Source organism: Artemia franciscana, chromosome 1 (assembly GCF_032884065.1).
Source record: "Artemia franciscana chromosome 1, ASM3288406v1, whole genome shotgun sequence".
Taxonomy (NCBI): Eukaryota; Metazoa; Arthropoda; class Branchiopoda; order Anostraca; family Artemiidae; genus Artemia; species Artemia franciscana.
Window position 1 is genome coordinate 11988030 of NC_088863.1, and position 23825 is coordinate 12011854.

General features: G+C 37.3%; 1 protein-coding gene across 6 annotated transcripts in view; it reads right to left on the minus strand.

Annotated features, from left to right (window-relative positions):
• The window catches only part of LOC136025657 (rho family-interacting cell polarization regulator 2-like), a 157657-nt gene that overhangs the window by 114272 nt on the left and 19560 nt on the right, over positions 1–23825 (minus strand). Inside the window, exon 1 of one of the 6 annotated variants that reach the window (XM_065701664.1) lies at positions 12535–12644. The exons of 4 other annotated variants lie outside the window; for them this stretch is intronic. Coding sequence is in view for 1 of the 2 variants with exons in the window: in XM_065701657.1 (XP_065557729.1) it covers positions 8903–8931 (29 nt within the window). In the remaining variant the exon portion in view is untranslated. Of the gene's footprint in view, positions 1–8902; positions 9005–12534; positions 12645–23825 lie in introns of those variants that run through there. One more of the 6 variants, XM_065701657.1, reaches the window with a different exon arrangement.

A 23825-nucleotide genomic window follows, 5' to 3' on the forward strand; every position in this document is an offset into this window, starting at 1 on the left:
AAAGCGTGTCCATGAAACTAAATTGTATCAGAAATAGCGCTGAACTTGAAATCTAAAAAAAAGTGCTAATGGACTTGTTCAAAACTGGAGAGCCAATTCATAAAAATGTTTGCCAAGTCTGCAGTTGTGCCTAGTCATTCTTCTGCATAAACTATTGAGATAAAAAATTTTGGAAGAATCGTAATAAAATACGATTGATAAAATTCCCTAGTAGCATAAAAACTAGTAGATTTTTCGACGGGGAGTAAAGTTAAAGATAAATTTTTATTTGTATGGACGCTATATTACCTATATTCATTATATATTATAAGAAGTTTCTATACTACTTAAGCAAGCCTGCAGATAGGATGCGAGAGACGGTCCCTCTCACTGAAGAGCTCAAATTTTGAAAGATCTTGAATCCTGACTTTTTTTTGGTTTGGTTTGCGTACCTTTCACTGTATGTCATTTGGAAGAGGGGGCACTGTTCGTCATCCCCGAGATTTTTGCCTCCTCCTAGATCTTCAAAGAACGTATTGCCATTAGAAAAAATGACTCCCCCCGACATTTTGAATAATAAGCCCCCTTAATTTATCTGAATTGATACCAATAGCCACCCTTCTAGAAATAATCTCCATTAGAAACGGAGCCTGGATTAAGGTTCACTCCCTCAACATTTTGGATGATGAAGGAGGTTTTTACATAATAGCATAGAAGATGAATTTAGAGGCGGCGTGATACAAGAGATAATGGAGGAGGTGTTGACTATCCAATAGAGAGATGTTGAAGAAAACGGTTGTCGTGGCCATTGAGGTGGAAAGTGTGGATAAATAGCAACATTAAATTAAACTAAAGCTTAAGAATAGGAGACATTCGCTCATAAAAGAAATTTAAACCTTTGAAATAACATAAATAGAAAAACAAAACCTCAAGGGAACAGAAATTGCAATGAACAATTAAGTCAAACTAAAAAGGGCACGAATTACCAAAGGTTAGACAGGGTTGCCACCCCATTCACCCATCCCTAACAAAAGTCTAGAGTTCGTGGGTTACTAACAACTACTTACGTTACCCTACATATCGCCTATCGATTTTTCTAACAGTTTTGTTTAGCCAGCGACATTCTATACTTTTGAGAAGAAAGGACGGTACTTCCGAAAACACGGTACACACTCGATAAATGAGGTTTGGATCCTCATGATGAAATATACCAAAATATGACGGAAATAAAATACTTCAGTAACAAAATTATGAAAAAGACAAGAAAGAAATATGGTCGGGGGGCCGCCCAGAACGCATTATATTGAATACCTAACCTAACCCAACCCAATCGAAATACAATCTCTATATATTAAATATTTAATAAAAATTTACCTGGTCGGGGGGCCGCCCAGAACGCATTATATTGAATACCTAACCTAACCTAACCCAATCGAAATACAATCTCTATATATTAAATATTTAATAAAAATTTACTTCGGCACTATAGAAACCTCACCACAAAAATTAAAGTCTACGAAGCGATCGTGAGAAGCACTCTCATTTATGGATGTGAAATGTGTGTTGTCAAAGCTGAAAATGGTAGAAACCTCGATGTCTTTGATCACAATTGCCTCCGTTGGATTCTACATATAGAATATTGAGTATCCCCTAATGAGATACGTCAGCGCTGTGAGCAGTCGTACCCAATCTTAGAAATTGCTAAGAGACGACGACTCGTGTTGGTGGGCCATTGTCTAAGGTGTGAAGGCCAGTGATGGTCAATGGTAGAAAACGACGTAGAGCCGCTTGGAGGCTTTCATCTCTTTGGTCGACTCTGAGACAGAGATTGGCTAAAACGTGTCGAAGCCGTTGAACATGATCGTCCCTCATGAAAGACTTCTGTTGTGGAAATCATGGATGCCGGGCGAGGCAGAACAGCATCTAGTTCTCGTCAAAAAATAAAGTAAGCGAGATCGTAAAAAATACACCTAGACATGATTTATTTTTTCCTGTAGATTTGATTAGTGTTTAATTACACTTATACAGTATATAATCCTAGACAGTATTTAACCTAAAAAGCAATATACATGTAAATTATATTCAAATATTATAACAAAACAGGGAATCTGTAAAATAATTCATCTAATTTTCAGTTATGTGCTAATAATACTTTAAACTTAAGGCCTAGAAGGGGGACAATCCCAATCCAGTTTTGAGTTTTCCTTCTCATATGAAGTCATCAGCAGTCAGAGTCAGCGCAATAGCGCAGCCTAAGTAAAGAGCGCAGTGGGCTCTGTTTCTTTTTTTTTTTCACCACGCCACTTCGAAGTTTTCGCGTAGGAAGCAGAAGAATAAGAGAACTGAACTCCCCCAATGATACTGAGCTGCTCGAGTCAGCCAAACGAAAGCTTCAAGAGTACCTGAATTGCGGGTATAAAGAAGACGGCAGAACAGCTTGGATTGAAAATAGATTTTGACGAAACAAAGAGCATGGCGAGTACTGGCTGCCCCTTGAACGTCAAGTCCGGCTCTCAAAAAACCGTTGAACAGGTTATTGAATACCTAAGAAGTAACTTTCAAATACTGGAGAATTTGAAAACAATATAAGGACCAGGACTGATCAAGCAATTGTTGCTTTTAGAAGACTGTGGTAAGTTTGAAAATCTCAGAAACACGCTTTACACCTGAAGCTGACACTGTTTAAAATCAATATGCTCTGAATCCTTTATTACGGTTCACAAAACCGCCAATTGAACCAACAATAATCAGAGGAGAGATTACTGGGATTCGAGAACATTTGCCTGCTTCGCATCCTAATCCTTAGCTGGACACAAGTACTCATGAGCGTTATTGTGAGAGAGCTTATGTCGAAGTAACCATCAATCAAAGAAGTGATAGAATACGGCAAATCCAGGCATCTAGGTCACACCATCGGAATTGCTGAAGCCCTGTTTCCCAAAGCAGTCCTTTTCTGGCAACCTCTTGGATTCAGACGAAGAGGACAAACCGAAAAATACCCTCAAAGGTATTTTAACCTGACGTACCTCCGAGATCTTCAAGCACTTCTGCAACACGAGCAGGAAGATATGTGGACAGCAGCACAACCGAGGTCAGAGTGCTGGCTTTCCTTGGATGCCCGACGCACCAATGGCGGCACACGAGGCACTAAAGTAAGACGCTTTGAAATAAAACATGACTATTAACAAACAACAAACATTGCACTCGACGCTACTAAGACTAAAAATTAAAATTTCTTTTGCAATCCAATGCATATGAATTTACTTTTCTTTACAAAATAGCGTTTAAGCTAAAGAGTGCAAAATATACAAACAGCCAATTTACGCTATTTTTGCATCATTGCTTTTTTGCACATCCAGGGGAGGGAGGTTAGGGAGTTTGAGCCCCCCGAAATATTTGTTCGACTCGCAGGGTTACCAAGTGTCGCACTTTTGTGCTTTGTCGCGCTTTTTGATCATTGTCGTACTGTGGTACGTACGACACACAAAACCGCACTTTCCATGAAAAGCCAGGAAGTGTCGTAAAAAAGGGCTACGCTTTCTTTGTCTATTTGAAAATTGACTTTAATACGTCACTTTAATTTGGGGGGAAATGTGGTAAACTCTATGCGGGGGCAGAGATTTTCTTTAGGAGAGGAAGTTTCCGGGGGTGAACTTTTCAGGGGAAATTCATACTGGAGGAATAGAACAGAAATCCCAGAAGAAGTTATTTTTATTTGCCTTGCTTAATCTTTGCCAACTCAATTTTACGCATGGAGATGTTAAAGGTAACTATCCGGGATAAATGTTCACCAGGATTGAGTTGCCTAGAGGATATTTCTTTGGGGGAAGGCATTTTTCCGTGAAGCCGGATATCTCATAATTAATTAAAAACACATAAAAAATTTGATTAAAAAAACAGGTTTTTTCAAATAAAAGTAAGGAGAAACCTAAGGCTAAACCTTAAAACGAACAAAAATTATTACGTATATTAAGGGGGTTACCCCTCCTCAACATATCGCTCTTTACGCTAATGTCTGAATTTTTTCCCATCTCTTTAATAACAACTCCTGAAATACAAGAGCCGTTTAATTAGAATAAAAATAAGATTTTTTTATGGCACTTGATATTAACCAAGTGACATATAGCAATCGCAAATTCTGTCGGTCTGTCTGTCGGTCTGTCGGTCCCGGTTTTGCTACTTTAGGCAGGTAAGCCAGGACGATGAAATTTGGCAAGCGTATCAGGGACCGGACCAGATTATATTAGAAATAGTCGTTTTCCCGATTTGACCATCTGGGGGGGGGTGGGGGCCGGTTAATTCGGAAAAAATAGAAAAAATTAAGTATTTTTAACTTATGAGCGGGTGATGGGATCTTAATGAAATTTGATGTTTGAATTCTGAAAATTAGAAAAAAATGAGGTATTTTTAACTTACGAACAGGTGATCGGATCTCAGTTAAATTTGATGTTTAGAAGGATACCGCGTCTTAGAGCTCTTATTTTAAATCCCGACCGGATCTGGTGACATTAGGGGGGGGGGGGGGATTTGGGAGGGGGAAACCTAAAATTTGGAAAACACTTAGAGTGGAGGGATCGGGATGAAACTTGGTGGGAAAAATAAACACAAGTCCTAGATACATGATTGACATATACGGAACGAATCCGCTCTCTTTGGGGTAGTTGGGGGGGGGGGGGGTATTTCTGAAAAATTAGAAAAAATGAGGTATTTCTAACTTACGAACAGGTGATCGGATCTCAATGAAATTTGATGTTTAGATAAATATCGTGTCTCAGAGCTCTTATTTTAAATCCCGACCGGATCTGGTGACATTCGGGGGGAATTGGGAGGAGGAAACCTAAAACTTGGAAAACACTTAGAGTGGAGGGATCGGGATGAAACTTGGTGGGGAAAATAAGCATGAGTCCTAGATACATGATTGACATAACCGGAACGGATCCGCTCTCTTTAGGGTAGTTGGGGGAGGGGTTAATTCTGAAAAATTAGAAAAAATGAGGTATTCTTAACTTACGAACGGGTGATCGGATCTCAATGAAATTTGATATTTATAAGGATATCGTGTCTCAAAGCTCTTATTTTAAATCCTGACCGGATCTGGTGACATTGGGGGGAGTTTGGGGTGGGGGAACCTAAAATCATGGAAAACGCTTAGATTGGAGGGATTGGGATGACATTTGGTGGGAAAAATAAGCAGAAGTCTTACATACATGATTTACATAATTGGAATGGATCCGCTCTATTGGGGGGGGGGCGTTAATTCTGAAAAATAAGAAAAAATTACGTATTTTTAACTTACCAAGGAGTGATCGGATCTTCAAGAAACTTCATATTTGGAAGGACCTCGTAACTGAGATCTCTTATTTTAAATCTCAACCGGATCAAGCGCAATTGGGGGGGGGCAGTTGGGGGAACCGGAAATCTTAGAAAATACTTAAAGCGGTGAGATCTGGATGAAACTGGATGGGAAGAATAGAAACCCGTCTAAGATACGTTACTGGCAAAACCGGACCGGATCTGCTCTCTTTGGTGGAAATGGGGGGGGGGAGAATTTTGAAAATTGAGGTATTTGTAACTTCCGAAAGGGTGACCAGATCTTAACGAAATTTGATATTTAGAAGGATCTTGTGCTTTAAAGTTCTAATTCTAAATTCCAACTATATACTGTGACATTGGGGGGAGTTGGAGGGGGAAACCGGAATTCTTGGAAAATGTGAAAATTGGGGTATTTTTATCTTACGAATAGATGATCGGATCTTAATGAAATTTGATTTTTAGAAGGAATTCATGTCTCAGAGTTCTTATTTCAAATCCCGACCAGATCTTTTGACATTGGGGGAGTTGGAGGGGTAAATCTTGGAAAAACACTTGGAGTGGAGGAATCGGGATGAAGCTTGGTGGATAGAATAAACAAATGTCCTTGATACGTGATTGACACAATCGTACTGGATTCGCTCTCTTTGGAGGAGTTGGGGGAGGGGTTCAGTGAATTGGCGAGTTTGGTGCTTCTGGACGTGCTAGGACGATGAAAATTGGTAGGCGTGTCAGGGAGGTGCACAATTTGACTTGATAAAGTCGTTTTCCCAGATTCGACCATCTGGGGGGCTAAAGGGAGAGGAAAAATTAGAAAAAATGAGGCATTTATAACTTACGAGTGGGTGATCGGATCTTAATGAATTTTGATATTTAGAAGGACATCGTGACTCAGAGCTCTTATTTTTAAATCCTGACCGGCATTAAGCCTCTTATTTTCCTTTTTAAATCAATCTATTGATTCATAGAATTTTGTTAGAGCTCATACCATATAATCTCTTGGCTCTTAGCTCTTCTCGCCTCGTCACAAGTGTCATATGAGCTCTTAGCTCTTGTTTTTTGAGGAATAAAACACTTTAGTGTGGAGCGGCAACGACCTTCATATACCGGAAAGGGCAGTAAGTTTCGAAATTTGCCCATATTGTTGACACATTGTATTTTTTTTTATTGAAATGCACTGGAAATCGAGAGATCATTGGTGCAAACGTGGTTGTCCTTTGATTTTAGTCAGCAGCGAAATAAACAACCATGACTATGACATTGAATTTCTTGACATGACATGACATTTTCTATGACATGATATTGAGAGTAATTAAAATTTTATCAAACATCTATAAAAACAGTTTATCAAACAGTTATATGCATTTTGTATTATTTGAAAACAATCGGAAATTGAATTAAAAAAAAAAACGTAAGTTTCTTTTAACTGAAAGTAAGAATCGACATTAAAACTTAAAATTAACAGAAATTATTCTGTTTATGAAAGGAAATGTTCCCTCCTGAAATAGTTGTTTACAGGGATAGTCGCCCTCCTGTCACTTTTGATTTTTGAAAAAGGACGCTAGGACTTCTGAGTTCCAATTGAATATACCGCAGCCGAAGTATATACGATATACGACTACTTTTTTCTAGGAAAACCTTAAATATTAATAATCGGCAACTTCTATAACTTATAGCCTCTGGCCTGGAGGGGGGTGTCATCCCCGAAGACATAATTACTGGACCTTTCAAATATACTTTACAAAGTGGCAGTCTCGGAATTTTGATTTGATATGTTTGAGGAAATGATGGTTGTGGAGGGGGATTGGTTCCTCTCCAATTACATTCGACTATTAAAAAGGGCATTGGAACTCCTTATTTCCAATCCAATGAGCCGCCTCCGATGTTTATACGACCAACCTTTCCATGATTACCTTACATAACCCGGGGCATAACTTAAGGTGTCATCTTCAAAAACATAATTATTGGACCTTTCAACTACGCTGAACAAAATGGCTATCTCAAATTTTGATTGGATGAATTTGGGGAAATGATGAGCAAGGGGGAGGGCTTTTTGCCCCCAATCACTTTTGACGATTAAAATGGGCAATCAGATGAGCCCATTTTGAAGTTTCTACGACAAATCCTTCTCTACAAAGTGCCCTGGTCTAAAATGAAGAGAAAGAAAATAATACATTGTGCTTACAGCTCCTTGCTGCCTATGATCAAACAAGAAGCAGTTTTGAAGCCAGGAATCTTATCAGAGAAGAAGAAAAGGTAAATTTTCCTTTGTTTTGTTTAAACTAGTGATTTTTCTTATATGCTTAATATATGATCTGTAATATACGACCTAATATATGATCTTAATATACGACTGAAGCCTGGTTTCTCGCACTTATTCGGCTCTCTTTGTTGCATCAGTTGGTAACCCTGTCAAATCGTAAAAACGTAATAAAATTCATATGAACAAATTTTTGGTGCGGTTTTTTAATTTGTTTGTACTCCCCTCCCCTCAAAAACAAATACACCCCTCCTCCACGAACAAAAATACTGGATATGGCCCAGCTTGAAGTACTTGACAACATTAATAATAAAAGAAGATGATCAGACCGAATTTTTAAGGCCGTATCCAGGGGGATTACTGAGTTTGACCCCCCCCCCACCTGAAACATTTATCAGACTCGTAAAAATGTGTATAAAAGAAACTGTGATGCATCTTTGAAAGTTTTTTTTTAACACCATCCCCCAAACAATAATCCTGGATATGCCCTTGCAAATATTACTTTAAAAACCTCTCTAGTAACGGTTAAATGAATTGACACAGCCGTTCATCAAAATAGATTGATGAGTAGCTGCGATCCATAAAAAGAGAATTTGTTACATTTATTTATTCCAAGGCGGTAAGCTTCACAAAGCTTGCCGCACTAACGTTATAACAATTCGCGTTGTATATTTCTTTTAACACATAAAAATCTCCTCAGTTTTTGCTATAACATAGGCACTTGCACAAAAATGTAGCTCGAGAAGAGTATATTTTGGAGGAGCTATAAAAAAAAAAAAAAAAAAAAAAAAAAAAAAAAAAAAAAAAAAAATCAGCTATTTTCGCAATGCGCCTCTCTTGTTTCGACCCGTGTAACTGTAAATTGAACCAACTGTGACGAAACAAAAACTGTGGTGGGAGAAATGCACTGAAAATATATAATTTAGGCTATATATTTGGAAATTAAGGGGAGGGGCTGGTATAGCAACGCGGCATGTATAGCAACGCGGCATGCAAAAGGTGTTAGCTACAATTATTCTGCAAATTATTAAGTAAGAATTGTTCATTAGGATTACCCTAACCTCCTTTCTTTGGTGAATTTGATAAAATACGTAAGTACCTAAATAAATGTCAAATTTGGATTCAGGATGAAATTCTGATTTCAAATGTGTGTCTATTTCTTAGCTATCTCAGTATTAGGTCAATCGGAAAATTTACCAAGCTAAAAATGTATCAAGAAATGCGGGGACAACCTGGAGATGTCGGGAGAGGTAGACCCAGATGCGTCCCCTCTTCTCCCAGCAAACGTTCCGTTTCTTCATAGAACAGAAAACTATGCTTTGACAAGAAGCAAGAAAAAAAATATTTACCCACCTAAAATTGGAAGAATTTCGAACTGACATATTAATATCAAGAAAATATGCTTTAGCACTAAACAAAAGTCATGAAAACACTAAAATATAGGTTAGCAAGACATCGGTAAATTTTTCAAGCACTATCCTATTGAGTCTTTACCAACACAATGATCATCAAACACAGGAAGCGGCTTGAGTTGATTACAACATGTGTGTAAGTTCAGAAGTGACTTTTCAACAAAAGAAACTTCCGGCCTGAGAAATATAACCCACGAAACTAAAGTGAAAAGGGGGAATTTGAGACAAAAAGACAACCTTTGCACACTCGTGATATCTCCCCTAAGCCCCCCTCCTCATGAGAAGCTCCAAAAAGGATTAATCTCACGTTCTAAATGTTTCTATGTCATATTATGTGTAAATCCAAAAGAATTCTTTAAGATACGGACCTCTATCTAAGAAATGGATCAGATGAAACTGAGCGTACCAGAAATGATTAAATTCAGAATAGACAAAGGGTTAAAATATCCGCAAAGAGGCTTGAAGGGGGTTATTTCAGTGGCTTGAAGGGTATCAAGCAATAAGCTTCTGTAAAAAATTTCAATGGTGGCACCAGGATCCAAACCAAAGGGAATAAGGGTTAAAAGGTTTGAAGGGCCACTAGGAATGTTATCAGGGGGGCATCAATTCACAAAAATGCAAGGGGGGACAAAACTTATTTTTGATATAAGGGAGGGGCACAAATTACTTTTATTTTAAAGGGGGGGGGCGATTTAATTAAAACCATTTCCGTTATACAAAAAGCCTACCTAAATAGCCTAGCTAAAGATTCCTAGCAATTCCGTTCTAAATACAACAAATATTTACAACGAATTCATATTTAAAATCCGGTTGTACATTTTTGGGTGACATACATAGAATAATCTCGGGGCATATTTTCGGGGGTAAGTAAATTTCGGTACTTATCTGTCGTAGCAGCAACAATCTAGAATTACGCAATGTAAAACTCGAAACCGGTTTCTTCTGTTGGTATCAAGAGAAAATTAGCTTACGCTCAGTGGAAAACAAGTTGCGGGTGACAGAATAAAATGGACTTCTATAATTTGGGGTATATGTTTGCACATTAGGGGGGGGGAGAGTAAAGTATTTGGATAGAGTGAAGTTAGAAACCAATTCTTATTTCATAATATGCAGAACAAATGTAGCTAATACGCTTTTATGCACACCCGTTATATTTTACCCCCCCCCCTAATGTGCAAATATATAGCCCAAATTTGTTTGTTCATCATGTTTTCATCATGTTAAAAATTGGATATAAAAATATCCAGTAAAAAAATTACTGAATATAGCTTTGCAAGGAATAAATTTACAAAAAATATATTTTTTTTTTATTTATATTATTCTCTTCAACACATGGAAAATACCCAATTAAATATGTGGTTTAGCTACACCAGCTCTGTCTTCTACTTCTAAGGCGAATTTCGGGGGTAATGTAATATGTATTTCTCCAGGAAAATCTTAATAGCATATTCATTGAACAATATTCATCAAACAAATCATCAGGATGGTTCTTGTTTTGCCCTTGCACGCAACCAGAGGTGTCAATTTACAAAAAATTAGGGGTAGGCTATATATTTTTCAATATCTAGGTGGGGGGTCCGGTGTTTTTTTTTTTTTTGTCTTTTTTTTGTCAATGAAAATGCCCCAAAAAATGTATTTTCACAAATCTAAGGGGGGAGAGGCTCTCCGATTGACATCTTTATGTAAATCTAGCTAATATTTTTTTTAAAGTGATATAGCCTTGAAAAGTTGATAAATAGCATTCTATAACAGCAAAAAAAAAGGTGAATTGAAACTTCAAAGAAAAAACTAATGAATATGCAATGTTTTCACAACTGTTAAATTTTGGCTCCAGAAAGAATGCTCGTTTTAAAAAAGATAAAAGTGATTCTTATTTTCGACAAAATAAATTTACATTTGAATTTTAGTGGGTTTCTATCTGAAAGTTTGAAGTTATAACTGCTCCATTAGTGACAGATCGGGGAAGGGGGTACAAAAGGTAATAGAACCCTGGCATGAGAGAAGGGGGCAAAAGGAACAATTTGGTTTAATTCAAAGCATTACTATTTCACAACGCACATAAATATAATTTATAATTAAGACTATTGCACTTCCAAAAACAAAAAATATAAAACAAAATAAAACAAAAACATATAATAAGTAAACCCAGGATAGGTGCTATTTCGGGTTTTACCTAAACACTTGGGATGGTTTTCAAGAAATTCATCAAAAATGTCGAAAATCAAGAATAAAAAAATAAGAAGGTTGGAACCTTCCAAACGAGGGTTCAGCTCAAAAGAAACAGAGGCAGTTTTAGAGGAGGGGCAGAGGGGGAATTGCGGGGGGGCGGAGAAATTTTATCAGACACCAAATTTTAAATAAATAATTTAACGGTAATGTAATTTTCGATTTATTGAAAATTAAAATAAAGTAAAGGGCGTAGTGAGAAAACAAAAGCAATTCATATATTACAAATTAATTAATAAACTACATTAAAAAATCAAAAATAGTTAAATAATGATACTTAAATTAAAATTATTAAATTATCTAGATTGTATATAAAAAAAAAACAATAAAAAGATAAATTACTAATCAATTAAAAAACTGAGAATAATTTTGTTTATAAATGAAAATTTTACAGAAAACAGGAGGGGGGCGGCTCATCAATATTGTTCCCCAGGCGCAAGAGAGGCCAGAACCATCCCAGAGCTGAAAACATCGACAGAAGATCACCCTTGTATTATTTCTAAGTTTTTCTTCTTTCTTTGTCTTCTCTGTCTGTTTTTTAATGGATATTCATTTGTAGCCAGTAGGGTCTCGGAATGCATTTACGTATTGTTCAAGAGCTCGTCGTATTTTTATATAATTACTCAAGGAGGTTCAAATCCAAATTCCCAGAAGGTAGATTTATCCAGTTTCTATGTTTGGATAAACCGGTAATCAACCATTATATAGCCTAAAGCCCCCCCCCCCATCCATCATTTCCCCAAACACATCCAATCAAAATTTTGAGATCCTGGGTATGCCATTTTGTTCAGCATCGTTGAAAAGTCCTGTAATTATGTCTTTGAGGATGTCAGCCCCCTACAACCCTCAGAGCAAGTGCTACAAATTCTGCTAGCTACTCATCATTATCATGTAAGGTTTTTACATAGACATTTTTTGAACGATGACATTTTTTGAAGGGACAAAAAAATATATATCACTTTGTTTGATTACAGAAAAAAAAGGGTGACATGAAAAAAACAATGACACTTCATCTGAAGACAGGAAATGCCATGACAGTTTCTACAATGAATGAAAGTTTTGATGACGGAAAAATGCAAATTCCTAACTGGTACATCCAGCCCTGTTCTTCCTGAAAAAACCGACATATTTTTACAGTATAATTTATAATTTTTTTTTAATATTTTAGACATTTTAAATGACTTCTTCTGAATAGACATTTTGTATGATAATAGACAATTTGTACAATCATTGATAGGAGTTCCAAAACCCGGACTGGTAGACTCATCCCAATCTTTTATGAAAAAATAGAGAATTTTTTTTAGAGTTACAAAACTCATATGCTATTTGTTTAAAAATCAGACTTACTTGCGTCTGCACAAAAAGCACCTAATATTTGACAGCACTATTTTTAACAATACATAACAAAATTATTCACTCCTTACTTGCAATAGTTTCCATAGCCACTAGCAGAAAACTAAACCATGGGTAATTTCTTAGAGAAATTGTACTAGAACATGGATAAGAGCGCATGGGCCTTAACTCAATTCCGCCAAACCAAATATTTCACAACTTCAGCTAAAGTTTTTATTCTCATATATCAAAGCATGTTAAAGGGTTACTTATCCAAAAAGTAAAACGATATAATTGCTGCGAAAAGAATAATGACATAATTGCTTAAAAGTGGAATGATATAATTGCTTCCTCAGTGCCGTGTCTCTAGGGGGGGGTTGAAGAGGATAGGAAAGTTACAAAATCCAGACATGAAAAAAAGGGGGCAATTTGCCGAAGTAACGAATGTAAGTAATCAAAGTAAATAAAATTGTCACTTTGTTGTCATATATCAAAGGACGGTGAAAAGAATGTCAAAGGATTGCTAGTACAAAAACTAAAATTATATATTTGCTTCGAAAAATACAACAATATAATTGCTTCAAAGTGAAATGGTATAATAGGGTTACATAACCTCGGTACAACAGAAAGGGGATACTCTGGTTTAAGCCTATGCATTAATATTTCAGAACATTTCTCACGCCTTTGACGATATGTTTTGCAGTAAAGAGGAAGAATCTAGTCTATCTATAACAATTATGAAAGAAACAAGAGTAGAGGCCAAAAATCAATTACGTTGATTCGGAAATTGCGCAACCATGGTTTATGAATTCATTTAAAATAAAGAATTAAGTTACTGATAATCCGAATAATCCGCTAAGGTAAAATTTTCTCTCCGTTTCTTGATTTGGCAAACAAAAACAATACCCAACTTTGAATTCTCCATTTGCATTCAGCCAAGGATGACTTTGACCAGGACCGTGTTCTGGCATTGTTTTCAGAGGGGGGAGGTAGAAAAAACTTACTGGAGGAAATGTTACGGAAAATGAAAAAGAAAGGAGTTTTACTCGTATAAACTGTGTCTAACGGACTCAAATATATGTTTTTTTTAACCTACATTTACGAGTTGGAGAAATAATATTTAGTTTTTTAAGGAGACATAGTTGTTTTTTACCTGTGTTTTTAAGACGAGTCAGAGAACCGGGTCCTCACCCTAGGATCCAACCCTAACTTTAAACACAAAGATAGACAAAAGAAAAGACACCCCAATTCTCTCTATTTGACGTAATCTATTTCACTCTCCGAAACGTACTTCTTTACTAAATTCACAGCGTGACTACAGGCTAACGGCGAAACTTCATCGCGAAATTTTGCGATAACTTACCATTATTATTTTTTATGTCTCTATGAATATGACATTAAGATCATCGATAAATAATACATGGCAGATAAGGCCCTATGCGTAATTCTAAAAGAGGATGAAAGCAGTGGCGTAATTTCGTCAAAATCCTGGGGGAGGGATAAGGGACAAAGCTGTAGCCAATTTTCCCGAATCACGCAAAATGACAGTGAAAAATGAAGAGTGAGCCATATAGTACCATAAAGGCAAAGATATACTTTATCTCAGGTCAGGAAAACAGGTTAGGAAAACTGACCTGTTTCTCTTGATGCTTAGATTATCCAAGTTTATTGAATTACTGCACAAACTAAATATCACATGGTGAGGGGAAAACTGAGCTTTGGGAGGTTAACTGAGGTCTGGAGGAGGCACTTGCTTCCCTGTCCCATAATAAATTAAGCCTCTGCAGGAAAGCAGTCCCAAAGAGATGCAATAACGATGAAAATAAACCCCCTTAAATTTAACATTTCGGAGAGACGGATTTTTCAAGCTCCTATCAACAGAAATTTGAAATTTGGTAATTTTACTAAAACGATAGCCACAAACAGGGTTGCCACTCCTATTAATTTATCACTATTTCTAGTGATTTTTTTTATCCATCCTAAAAAATAATAGTTCAGCTCATGACTCACTAGATTTTTGAAGAAAATCGCTAAATCATATATATATATATATATATATAATATATATATATATATATATATATATATATATATATATATATATATATATATATATATCACAAAAGATATTCTGGCTAAACTCCTGATTGTGAATAAAAAAAAGTTGAACTTTAGGCTCAGGGAAAAGAGTTATAGGCGCAGATGCTTCTTCATTTTTCTTTTTTTCCTTTTTTTCAATAGTAACCGTACCAAACGAACAATCATTGAATATTAAGATGGTCCAAAAAATACAGAGATAATACTGCAGTAACAAGAGCTAAGAGCTCATATGGCACTTGTGACGAGGCAAGAAGAGCTAAGAGCCAAGAGCTCATATGGTATGAGCTCTAACAAAATTCTAAGAATCAATAGATTGATTTAAAAGGAAAATCAGAGGCTTAATGCCGGTCAGGATTTAAAATAAGAGCTCTGAGTCACGATGTCCATCTAAATATCAAAATTCATTAAGATCCGATCACCTACTCGTAAGTTATAAATATCTCATTTTTCCTAATTTTTCCTCTCCCTTTAGCCCCCCAGATGGTCGAATCTAGGAAAACGACTTTATCAAGTCAATTTGTGCAGCTCCCTGACACACCTACTAATTTTCATCGTCCTAGCACGTCCAAAAGCACCAAACTCGCCAAATCACTGAACCCCTTCCCCCAACTCCCCCAAAGAGAGCGAATCCAGTACGGTTACGTCAATCGCGTATCAAGGACATTTGCTTATTCTATCCACCAAGCTTCATCCCGATTCCTCCACTCCAAGTGTTTTCCAAGATTTCCCCCTCCAACTCCCCCAAATGTCAAAAGATCTGGTCGGGATTTGAAATAAGAGATCTGACACATGAATTCCTTCTAAATATCAAATTTCATTCAGATCCGATCACCTATTCGTAAGATGAAAATACCCCAATTTTCCGTTATCCAAGAGTTCCAGTTTCCCCTTCCAACTCCCCCCCAATGTCACAGGATCTGGTCGAAATTTAAAATTAGAGTTTTAAAGCACAAGATCCTTCTAAATATCAAATTTTATTAAGATCCGGTCACCCCTTCGTAAGTTACAAATACCTCAATTTTCAAAATTACCCCCCCCCCTAACTCCACCAAAGAGAGCAGATCCGGTCCGGTCATGTCAGTCACGTATCTTAGACATGTTTTTATTCTTCCCATCCCGTTTCATCCTGATCTCTCCGCTTTAAGTATTTTCTAAGATTTCTGGTCCCCCTAACTGCCCCCTCCCCTCAATGACACTGGATCCGGTTGAGATTTAAAATAAGAGATCTGAGTTACGAGGTCCTTCTAAATATGAAGTTTCATGAAGATCCGATCACTCCTTCGTAAGTTAAAAATACGTCATTTTTTCTAATTTTTCAGAAGTACCCCCCCCCCCCCCACCCCAATAGAGCGGATCCGTTCCAATTATGTAAATCACGTATCTAAGACTTCTGCTAATTTTTTCCACCAAGTTTCATCCCGATCCCTCCAATCTAAGCGTTTTCCATGATTTTAGGTTCCCCTACCCCAAACTCCCCCCAATGTCACCAGATCCTGTCGGGATTTAAAATAAGAGCTGTGAGACACGATATGTGTCTCAATAGCTCTTAATGAAGTGATCGGATCTCAATGAATTTTGATATTTAGAAGGGCATCGTGACTCAGAGCTCTTATTTTAAATCCTGACCGGCATTAAGTCTCTGATTTTCCTTTTAAATAAATTTATTGATTCTTAGAATTTTGTTAGAGCTCATACCATATGAGCTCTTGGCTCTTCTTGCCTCGTCACAAGTGCCATACGAGCTCTTAGCTCTTGTTCTATTTATGATGAAAGAAAACGATAATAAAAGGTGAAAGTTTTAATTCTAACTGAGAAATAAGAATGAATAAAAACCACGTTCCCTCTTAACCAAAATAATCTAATCTATCCCTAGAACATCATAAAGGGCGCTTGGTCCGCGTATTTAGGGGACAAAAAGAAAAACTCAAATTCAGAGAAGTTTAATTAGTTTTGACGTTCTATTTCTAGCTGTTTTGATGATATAGGTGAAAGTGCTAGATAAAGTGGAGAAGTTGAAAAAAAAACTAGAAAAGAAGGGAAAATGCACTAAGTATGTGCCTAAACACAGAGGGAGGGGTGATTCAGCTTGACAATATAGCTTAATCTACCATTTTTGCATAATTGTTTCCTGGTCGAGCGGAAGATGCGATATATGTTTTTATTCCGGAAAACATAATTGTTCAAACTCGTTCATATCTCAAAATACCGAACCTGTTCCTTTCCAGGATCGTCATCCGATGAAAAAATCATTAGATTTTAGCGACTTTTTTCGGTTGATTTGGTGACTTTGTTCAATAGTCTAGTGATTTATGTGCTTATGTAGTGTTTTTTTAGGCAATATAAAAATCACTAGAAATAGTGGTAAATTACTAAGGGTGGCAATCCTCTTCCTTTCACATAGGAATACCTTTTTGTCACGTAACTTCAGTATCGCTATAGACAATGATTACAATCGCAGAAGTTTAAAATTAGCAGAACATGACAATAACAAACAGTAATAGTGAAGACGATTTGTTCTCAATGCTGCAGCTATCCTCTAGGAGTCTAGCCAGCAAGGAAATTATGTTGTCCAACTTCTTACATATTTCAAAAGTTCAATTTTTTCAGTAGCTTTTTCCACTCGAAAGCACGTTCCCTTTAGCTGTAAAAACATATTGTAGCTTCTATAAATTTGTTTTGTTTTTTTTTATCGAAAGATCCATTTTCTTCTTTATTAAAAAAAGGAGGTCAAATGAGCTAAGAAAAAGGAGCTCTTGTGAATTGTCTCTTCTTACCGTTGCGTTAAAGTATGTTCTTATGTACGATTACTAAGCCATGCGGAATCCAGTGTAAACGACCCTTTACGTGCAAGGGTCCTTTACAGTTTATATAAAAAAATGGCGAGATTATCTGTTTTTTTCTACGAATTACGGACTTTTTTATGTTAATTTGTATTTGGTCACGTCTTTTTTTTTGCTGGACTAAAATATGCCATCGCTACAGGTCTGCGCTTGGGTTACGAGTCTTTTAGAATATCGGAATACAAAGAACTGCCCAGACGGTATATTAGATGCCAAAGTATCCATCAATCGTCAGCTCACTGCCCATGTGCCCCGAATGAGATGAAGTGCTCTAAATGTTCTGGATGTCATTCCAATACTAAAGACAATCCTTGCTTAGAAGCTCCGAAATGTGCCAACTGCGGCGAAGCTCATGTTTCCTATAGTATGAATTGTCCAGTGATCAAACGCGCTCTGAACTCTGCTCCAAAATGAACCAAGCCACTATTTTGAGTTTTGCTTCTCTCAATATTAACGGCATAAAAGACAAAGACTTGTTAATTAATGAATTATTAGTCCATGGCATAGTGTTCTTGCAAGGAAATCTTCTGATCAAATCAAACGTTTTTAGCCTAAAGCGATCGTATGTCCGCCATTTCTTTTTGCAAGAGGCCAAGAAAACTAGAAGCTGCCCTTCCGGTGGTCTAGCAATTTTCTTCCGTTCCCCATCAAAGCCCTCTGTGATTCATTGTAATGATAACATCTTAGCGATTCATTGTGACAGTACCGCCTTTGTAAACGTTTACTTACCTTGCGATCGACGTTCTATAGCATCGTTCACATCTTTCGCTAAATGTTGCTCCAGTTTAAAGTATCTACTCGAAAGTCTACGTTTGAAAGACCTAAATTGGGTTATAACTGGTGACCTTAACTGTGACATTGTTGGTACCTCCGATAGGTCAATCCTCTTGCTAGAATCACTTCCTAGCAGATATCACGTCGCAGATTAAAGCCTCCCATTCACGTATATTAATAACAGAGGCTACTCAAAATCGAACCTGGATCATGTGATCACTTCCAGTTCCAGCTTATTATCATCGATTGTCAGGGTGGACGAAGAGAAGATTGATGACGATCACCTTATTCTTAGCTGTAATTTGTCCTGTGAGCTATCTGGCAAAACACTTTCGGCTCAGCCGAAGTGGCATACGAAGTTGAACTGGGATCGTGTTAATGCCCCCCTATACCTTGCTACGCTAACTGCTTTACTGACGACTAGAAAAGTGCCATATCACCTGCTGCAAACGTCAGTTTCCTCGCCTTCCAGTAGAGTTGACCATCAATTGTCAAAATCAAATTGTTCATTGCCTAAAATCAGCTTCCAAAGCTGCAGTGCCTGTGGATAAAGTTCGGATTGGTACAAGAAAGCCTAATTGGAACGTTGATCCTGAAGTAAAACGTACTAAGCAAAAAGCTAAATTTTGGCTACGTATGTGGATGTCATGTGACCGACCATCGTCCGGAGCTGTGTTCTCTGTGAAACAAAAGTGTAAACTTGAATATAAGGCCTGTTTGACGAGAGCACGCTTGAATGCATGGCCAGGCCCCACCGATAAGGCCTCCTGGAATAATGTTATTAATAGTAAGAAATGTTCCCCATCTTCCCTATCTTGTCTCCAGCTAGCTTATTTAGTTGATCATTATAAGCGTGTGTTCAGTGTATTTAATAGTTTTCTTCAGTCTTTTTATTATAAGTTGCTTAAACCGCTATTACCATACCGTCTCCTGCAGGCTCACGTCCAGCCTGTAGCAATATCTGAAATTCGCCGGGCTTTAAGAGAAATTAAGCGTTCAAATAGCCTTGATGGTGACGGTCTTTCTTACCGATTTATTGCTTATGATTGTCCTGCTCTACTTAACCATCTACAAATATTTTTCCAGTCTTGCTTAGCACAGTCACTTGTTCCTGATAGTTTCCATTGTGGCCGTGTAACGTCTATTCAAAAGCGAGGCAAGGACCCCACGTCATGTGTGAAATATCGTCCTATTATCGTGTTTCATAAGTAAGTTGCTTGAACATCTACTACCAGAAATTGAGTCGAATTGAGATTTTACGCCTTTTCAATTTGGTTTTCGGAATAGTTTCGGCTGCTCCCATGCACATCATGTTTTAAGCCGACTCATGAAAGATGCCGTAAAAACTAAAATGTCTTTATACTGTCTTACTGTTGACATTTCTGGAGCTTTCGACAATATTGTGCCCTCATGGTGAACTTTAGGCTCAAGAGAGAGTTTTAGGCACGGATGCTTATTTATTTGTTATTTCAGGAGTAATCGTAGTAAAACGAGCAGTCACAGAATATTAAAATTATAGCGCTATAATTGTTCTGATTTGAATTTCTAATTTTATAGCGTTTCCTTCTGGAGAGGCCAACCAGTAAATAAGTCAAATTTTTGAACCCCGTTTTCTTTTTGTTTATTATTCATACCCGTAAGTGAGTTTTCCAACCAATAGGGCAACATGAAACAATTAAAGATCAGCTTTATTTCATCAATATTATATACTATATTAACAAGAGCTAAGAGCTCACATAGCACTTGTGACGAGGCGAGAAGAGCTAAGAGCCAAGAGATCATATGGTATGAGCTCTAACAAAATTCTAAGAATTCATAGATGGATTTAAAAAGAAAAATAAGAGGCTTAATGCCGGTCAGGATTTAAAATCAGAGCTCTGAGTCACGATGTCCTTCTAAATATCAAAATTCATTAAGATCCGATCACCCACTCGTAAGTTAAAAATACCTAATTTTTTCTAATTTTTCCTCTCCCTTTAGCCCCAGATGGTCGAATCTGGGAAAACGACTTTATCCAGTCAAATTGTGCAGCTCCTTGACACGGCTACCAATTTTAATCGTCCTAGCACCTCCAGAAGCACCAAACTCGCCAAATCACTGAGCCCCTCCCCCCGACTCCCCCAAAGAGATCGAATCCAGTACGATTCTGTCAATCACGTATCAAGGACATTTGTTTATTCTATCCACCAAGCTTCATCCCGATTCCTCCACTCCAAGTGTTTTTCCAAGATTTCCCCCTCCAACTCCCTCCAATGCCAAAAGATCTGGTTGAGATTTGAAATAAGAGCTCTGAGACATGAATTCTTTCTAAAAGTCAAATTTCATTAAGATCCGATCATCTATTCGTTAGATAAAAATACCCCAATTTTCACGTTTTCCAAGAATTCCGGTTTCCCCCTCCAACTCCCCCCAATGTCACAGGATCTGGTAGGAATTTAAAATTAGAACTTTAAAGCACAAGATCATTCTAAATATCAAATTTCATTAAGATCTGGCCACCCTTTCGTAAGTTACAAATACCTCAATTTTCAAAATTACCCCCCCCCCCCCCAATTCAACCAAAGAGAGCAGATCCGGTCCGTTATGTCAGTCACGTATCTTAGACAGGTTTCTATTCTTCCCATCCAGTTTTATCCTGATCTCACGGCTTTAAGTATTTTCTAAGATTTCCGCCCCCCCCCAACTGCCCCCCCCAAATTACACTTGATCCGGTTGAGATTTAAAATAGGAGATCCTTCGTAAGTTAAAAATACGTCATTTTTTCTTATTCTTCAGAATTAATCCCCCCCCCCAATAGAGCGGATCCGTTCCAGTTATGTCAATCATGTATTTAGGACTTGTGTTTATTTTTCCCACCGAGTTTCATCACGATCCCTCCACTCTAAGTGTTTTCCAAGTTTTAGGTTTCCCCCTCCAAAATCCCCCCCAATGTCACCAGATCCGGTCGGGGTTTAAAATAAGAACTCTGAGACACGATATCCTTCTAAATATCAAATTTAATTGAGATCCGATGACCCGTTCGTAAGTTAAAATACCTCATTTTTTATAATTTTTCATAATTACCCCCCCCCCGCGCAACTGCTCCAAAGAGAGCGGAACCGTTCCGGTTATATCAGTCATGTATCTAGGACTTGTGCTTAATATTCCCACCAAGTTTCATCCTGATCCCTCCACTCTAAGTTTTTCCAAGTTTTAGGTTTCCCCCTCCCAACTCCTCCCCCCAATGTCACCAGATCTGGTCGGGATTTAAAATAAGAGCTCTAAGACACCATATCCTTCTAAACATCAAATTTCATTGAGATCCGATCACCCGTTCGTAAGTTAAAAATTCCTCATTTTTTTAATTTTTCAGAATTACTCCCCTCCCCCAACCACCCCAAAGAGAGCGGATCCGTTCCGGTTATGTCAATCATGTATCTAGGACTTGTGCTTGTTTTTCCCACCAAGTTTCATCCCGATCTCTCCACTCTAAGTGTTTTCCAAGATTTTAGGTTTCCCCCTCCCATATCCCCCCATTGTCACCAGATCCGGTCGGGATTTAAAATAACAGCTCTGAGACACGATATCCTTCCAGACATCAAATTTCAATAAGATCTGATCAACATTTTGTAAGTTAAAAATACTTCTATTTTTCTATTTTTTCCGAATTAACCGCCCACCCCATCCCCCCCAGATGGTCAAATCAGAAAAACGACTATTTCTAACCCCCCAACTCCCCAAAAAAGAGCAGATCCGTTCCGGTTATGTCAATTATGTATCGAGGACTTGTGCTTATTTTTCCCACCAAGTTTCATCCCGATCCCTCCACTCTAAGTGTTTTCCAGGTCGAGATTTAAAATAAGAGCTCTAAGACACCATATACTTCTAAACATCAAATTTCATTGAGATCCGATCACCCGTTCGTAAGTTAAAAATACCTCATTTTTTAATTTTTCAGAATTACCCCCCCCCCCCAACCACCCCAAAGAGAGCGGATCCGTTCCGGTTATGTCAATCATGTATCTAGGACTTGTGCTTATTTTCCCCACCAAGTTTCATCCTGATCCCTCCACTCTAAGTGTTTTCCAAGATTTTAGGTTTCCCCCTCCCATACCCCCCCCCCAATTTCACCAGATCCGGTCGGGATTTAAAATAACAGCTCTGAGACACGATATTCTTCCAAACATCAAATTTCATTAAGATCTGATCAACAGTTCGTAAGTTAAAAATACTTCAATTTTTCTATTTTTCCGAATTAACCAGCCCCCCACTCCCTCCCAGATTGTCAAATTGGGAAAACGACTATTTCTAATTTAAGCTGGTCCCGTCCCTGATACGCCTGCCAAATTTCATCGTCCTAGCTTACCCGGAAGTGCCTAAAGTAGCAAAACCGGGACCGACAGACAGACAGACCGACAGAATTGGCGATTGCTAAATGTCACTTGGTTAATACCAAGTGCCATAAAAACCAAATAAAATAGCATTTGGCGGTAGCACTGGGAAGAGTCGCAGCCAATTGATCAGAAGTTTAGTGGTTCAATCCCGCTCGCACCGCAGAATTGAATCACAAAACGTTGGAGATCTAATCAATTTGTAATTGATTATACCTTCAACTTTTGTAGAATAGCTTAATTGTATTTTACATCGCAAATAGTATTTTCTCTTCTGTTTAAACTAGTTGTCGTTTATCTATTCTATACAAATGTGCAGAAATTTTTCCGTATTTTTTTTTCTTTAGATTTTCCCCCATTATTGTCCCTACATCATAGAAGATAAGTATCTTAACTCGCCAAATCACTGAACCCCTCCCCCCAACTCCCCCAAAGAGAGCGAATCCAGTACGATTCTGTCAATCACGTATCAAGGTCGGCAATACATTAACTTTTTCCATTTTGACTTTTTCGAAAAAATTTATTTGTATTAGAACATTTTTTTTTCTAATCAGTATTTTAATCGGTGTTTGTTTTGTAAAACTGAAAAAGGGACTGACAAATTATAAAACCGAAATTTAGTTCACAACTCTGCCAGACACGGGAATTTCAGTGTATGAATCAAGTCAGCTTTCTTCAGATTATACATAGAGGCTATTTTTAGAATTTTACTTTTACTCGTAGTTAATTGATTATCCCAAGAATACATAGAAGAGATATAGTAAATAAATAAGGAAGTATATAGCGAGTCAACAATAGATAACAATACTACAACTATACATAACTATACAACAATAGATAACTATATATGGCACAAATCCGATCAACTAATGAACAGCTAACGAGGGTTAGCCAATAAAACAACCTGTTAGCTTTTGTATACCAAATTCGCTTTTTTGCAAATCAAATTTATTCTCTTGCAAATAAATGTTTACCACATAAACATTTCCAGAAATCTTTCAGTACTGTCATACAATGAAATTGAGTAATGTAACTCAATTGTATAACAGTAAGACGCAAAAAAGTCCAATAACAACAAACAATTTTTGGCAACACTGAAAGAAAAATAATTAAACAACATTGAATAGCTCTATTAAGGACAGCATTGCATTGTTGTCGTCTTTTCTTATATTATTCTTTTTCTTCTAAATAACTAATACAATTTGAAATAGAAAGTTAATTA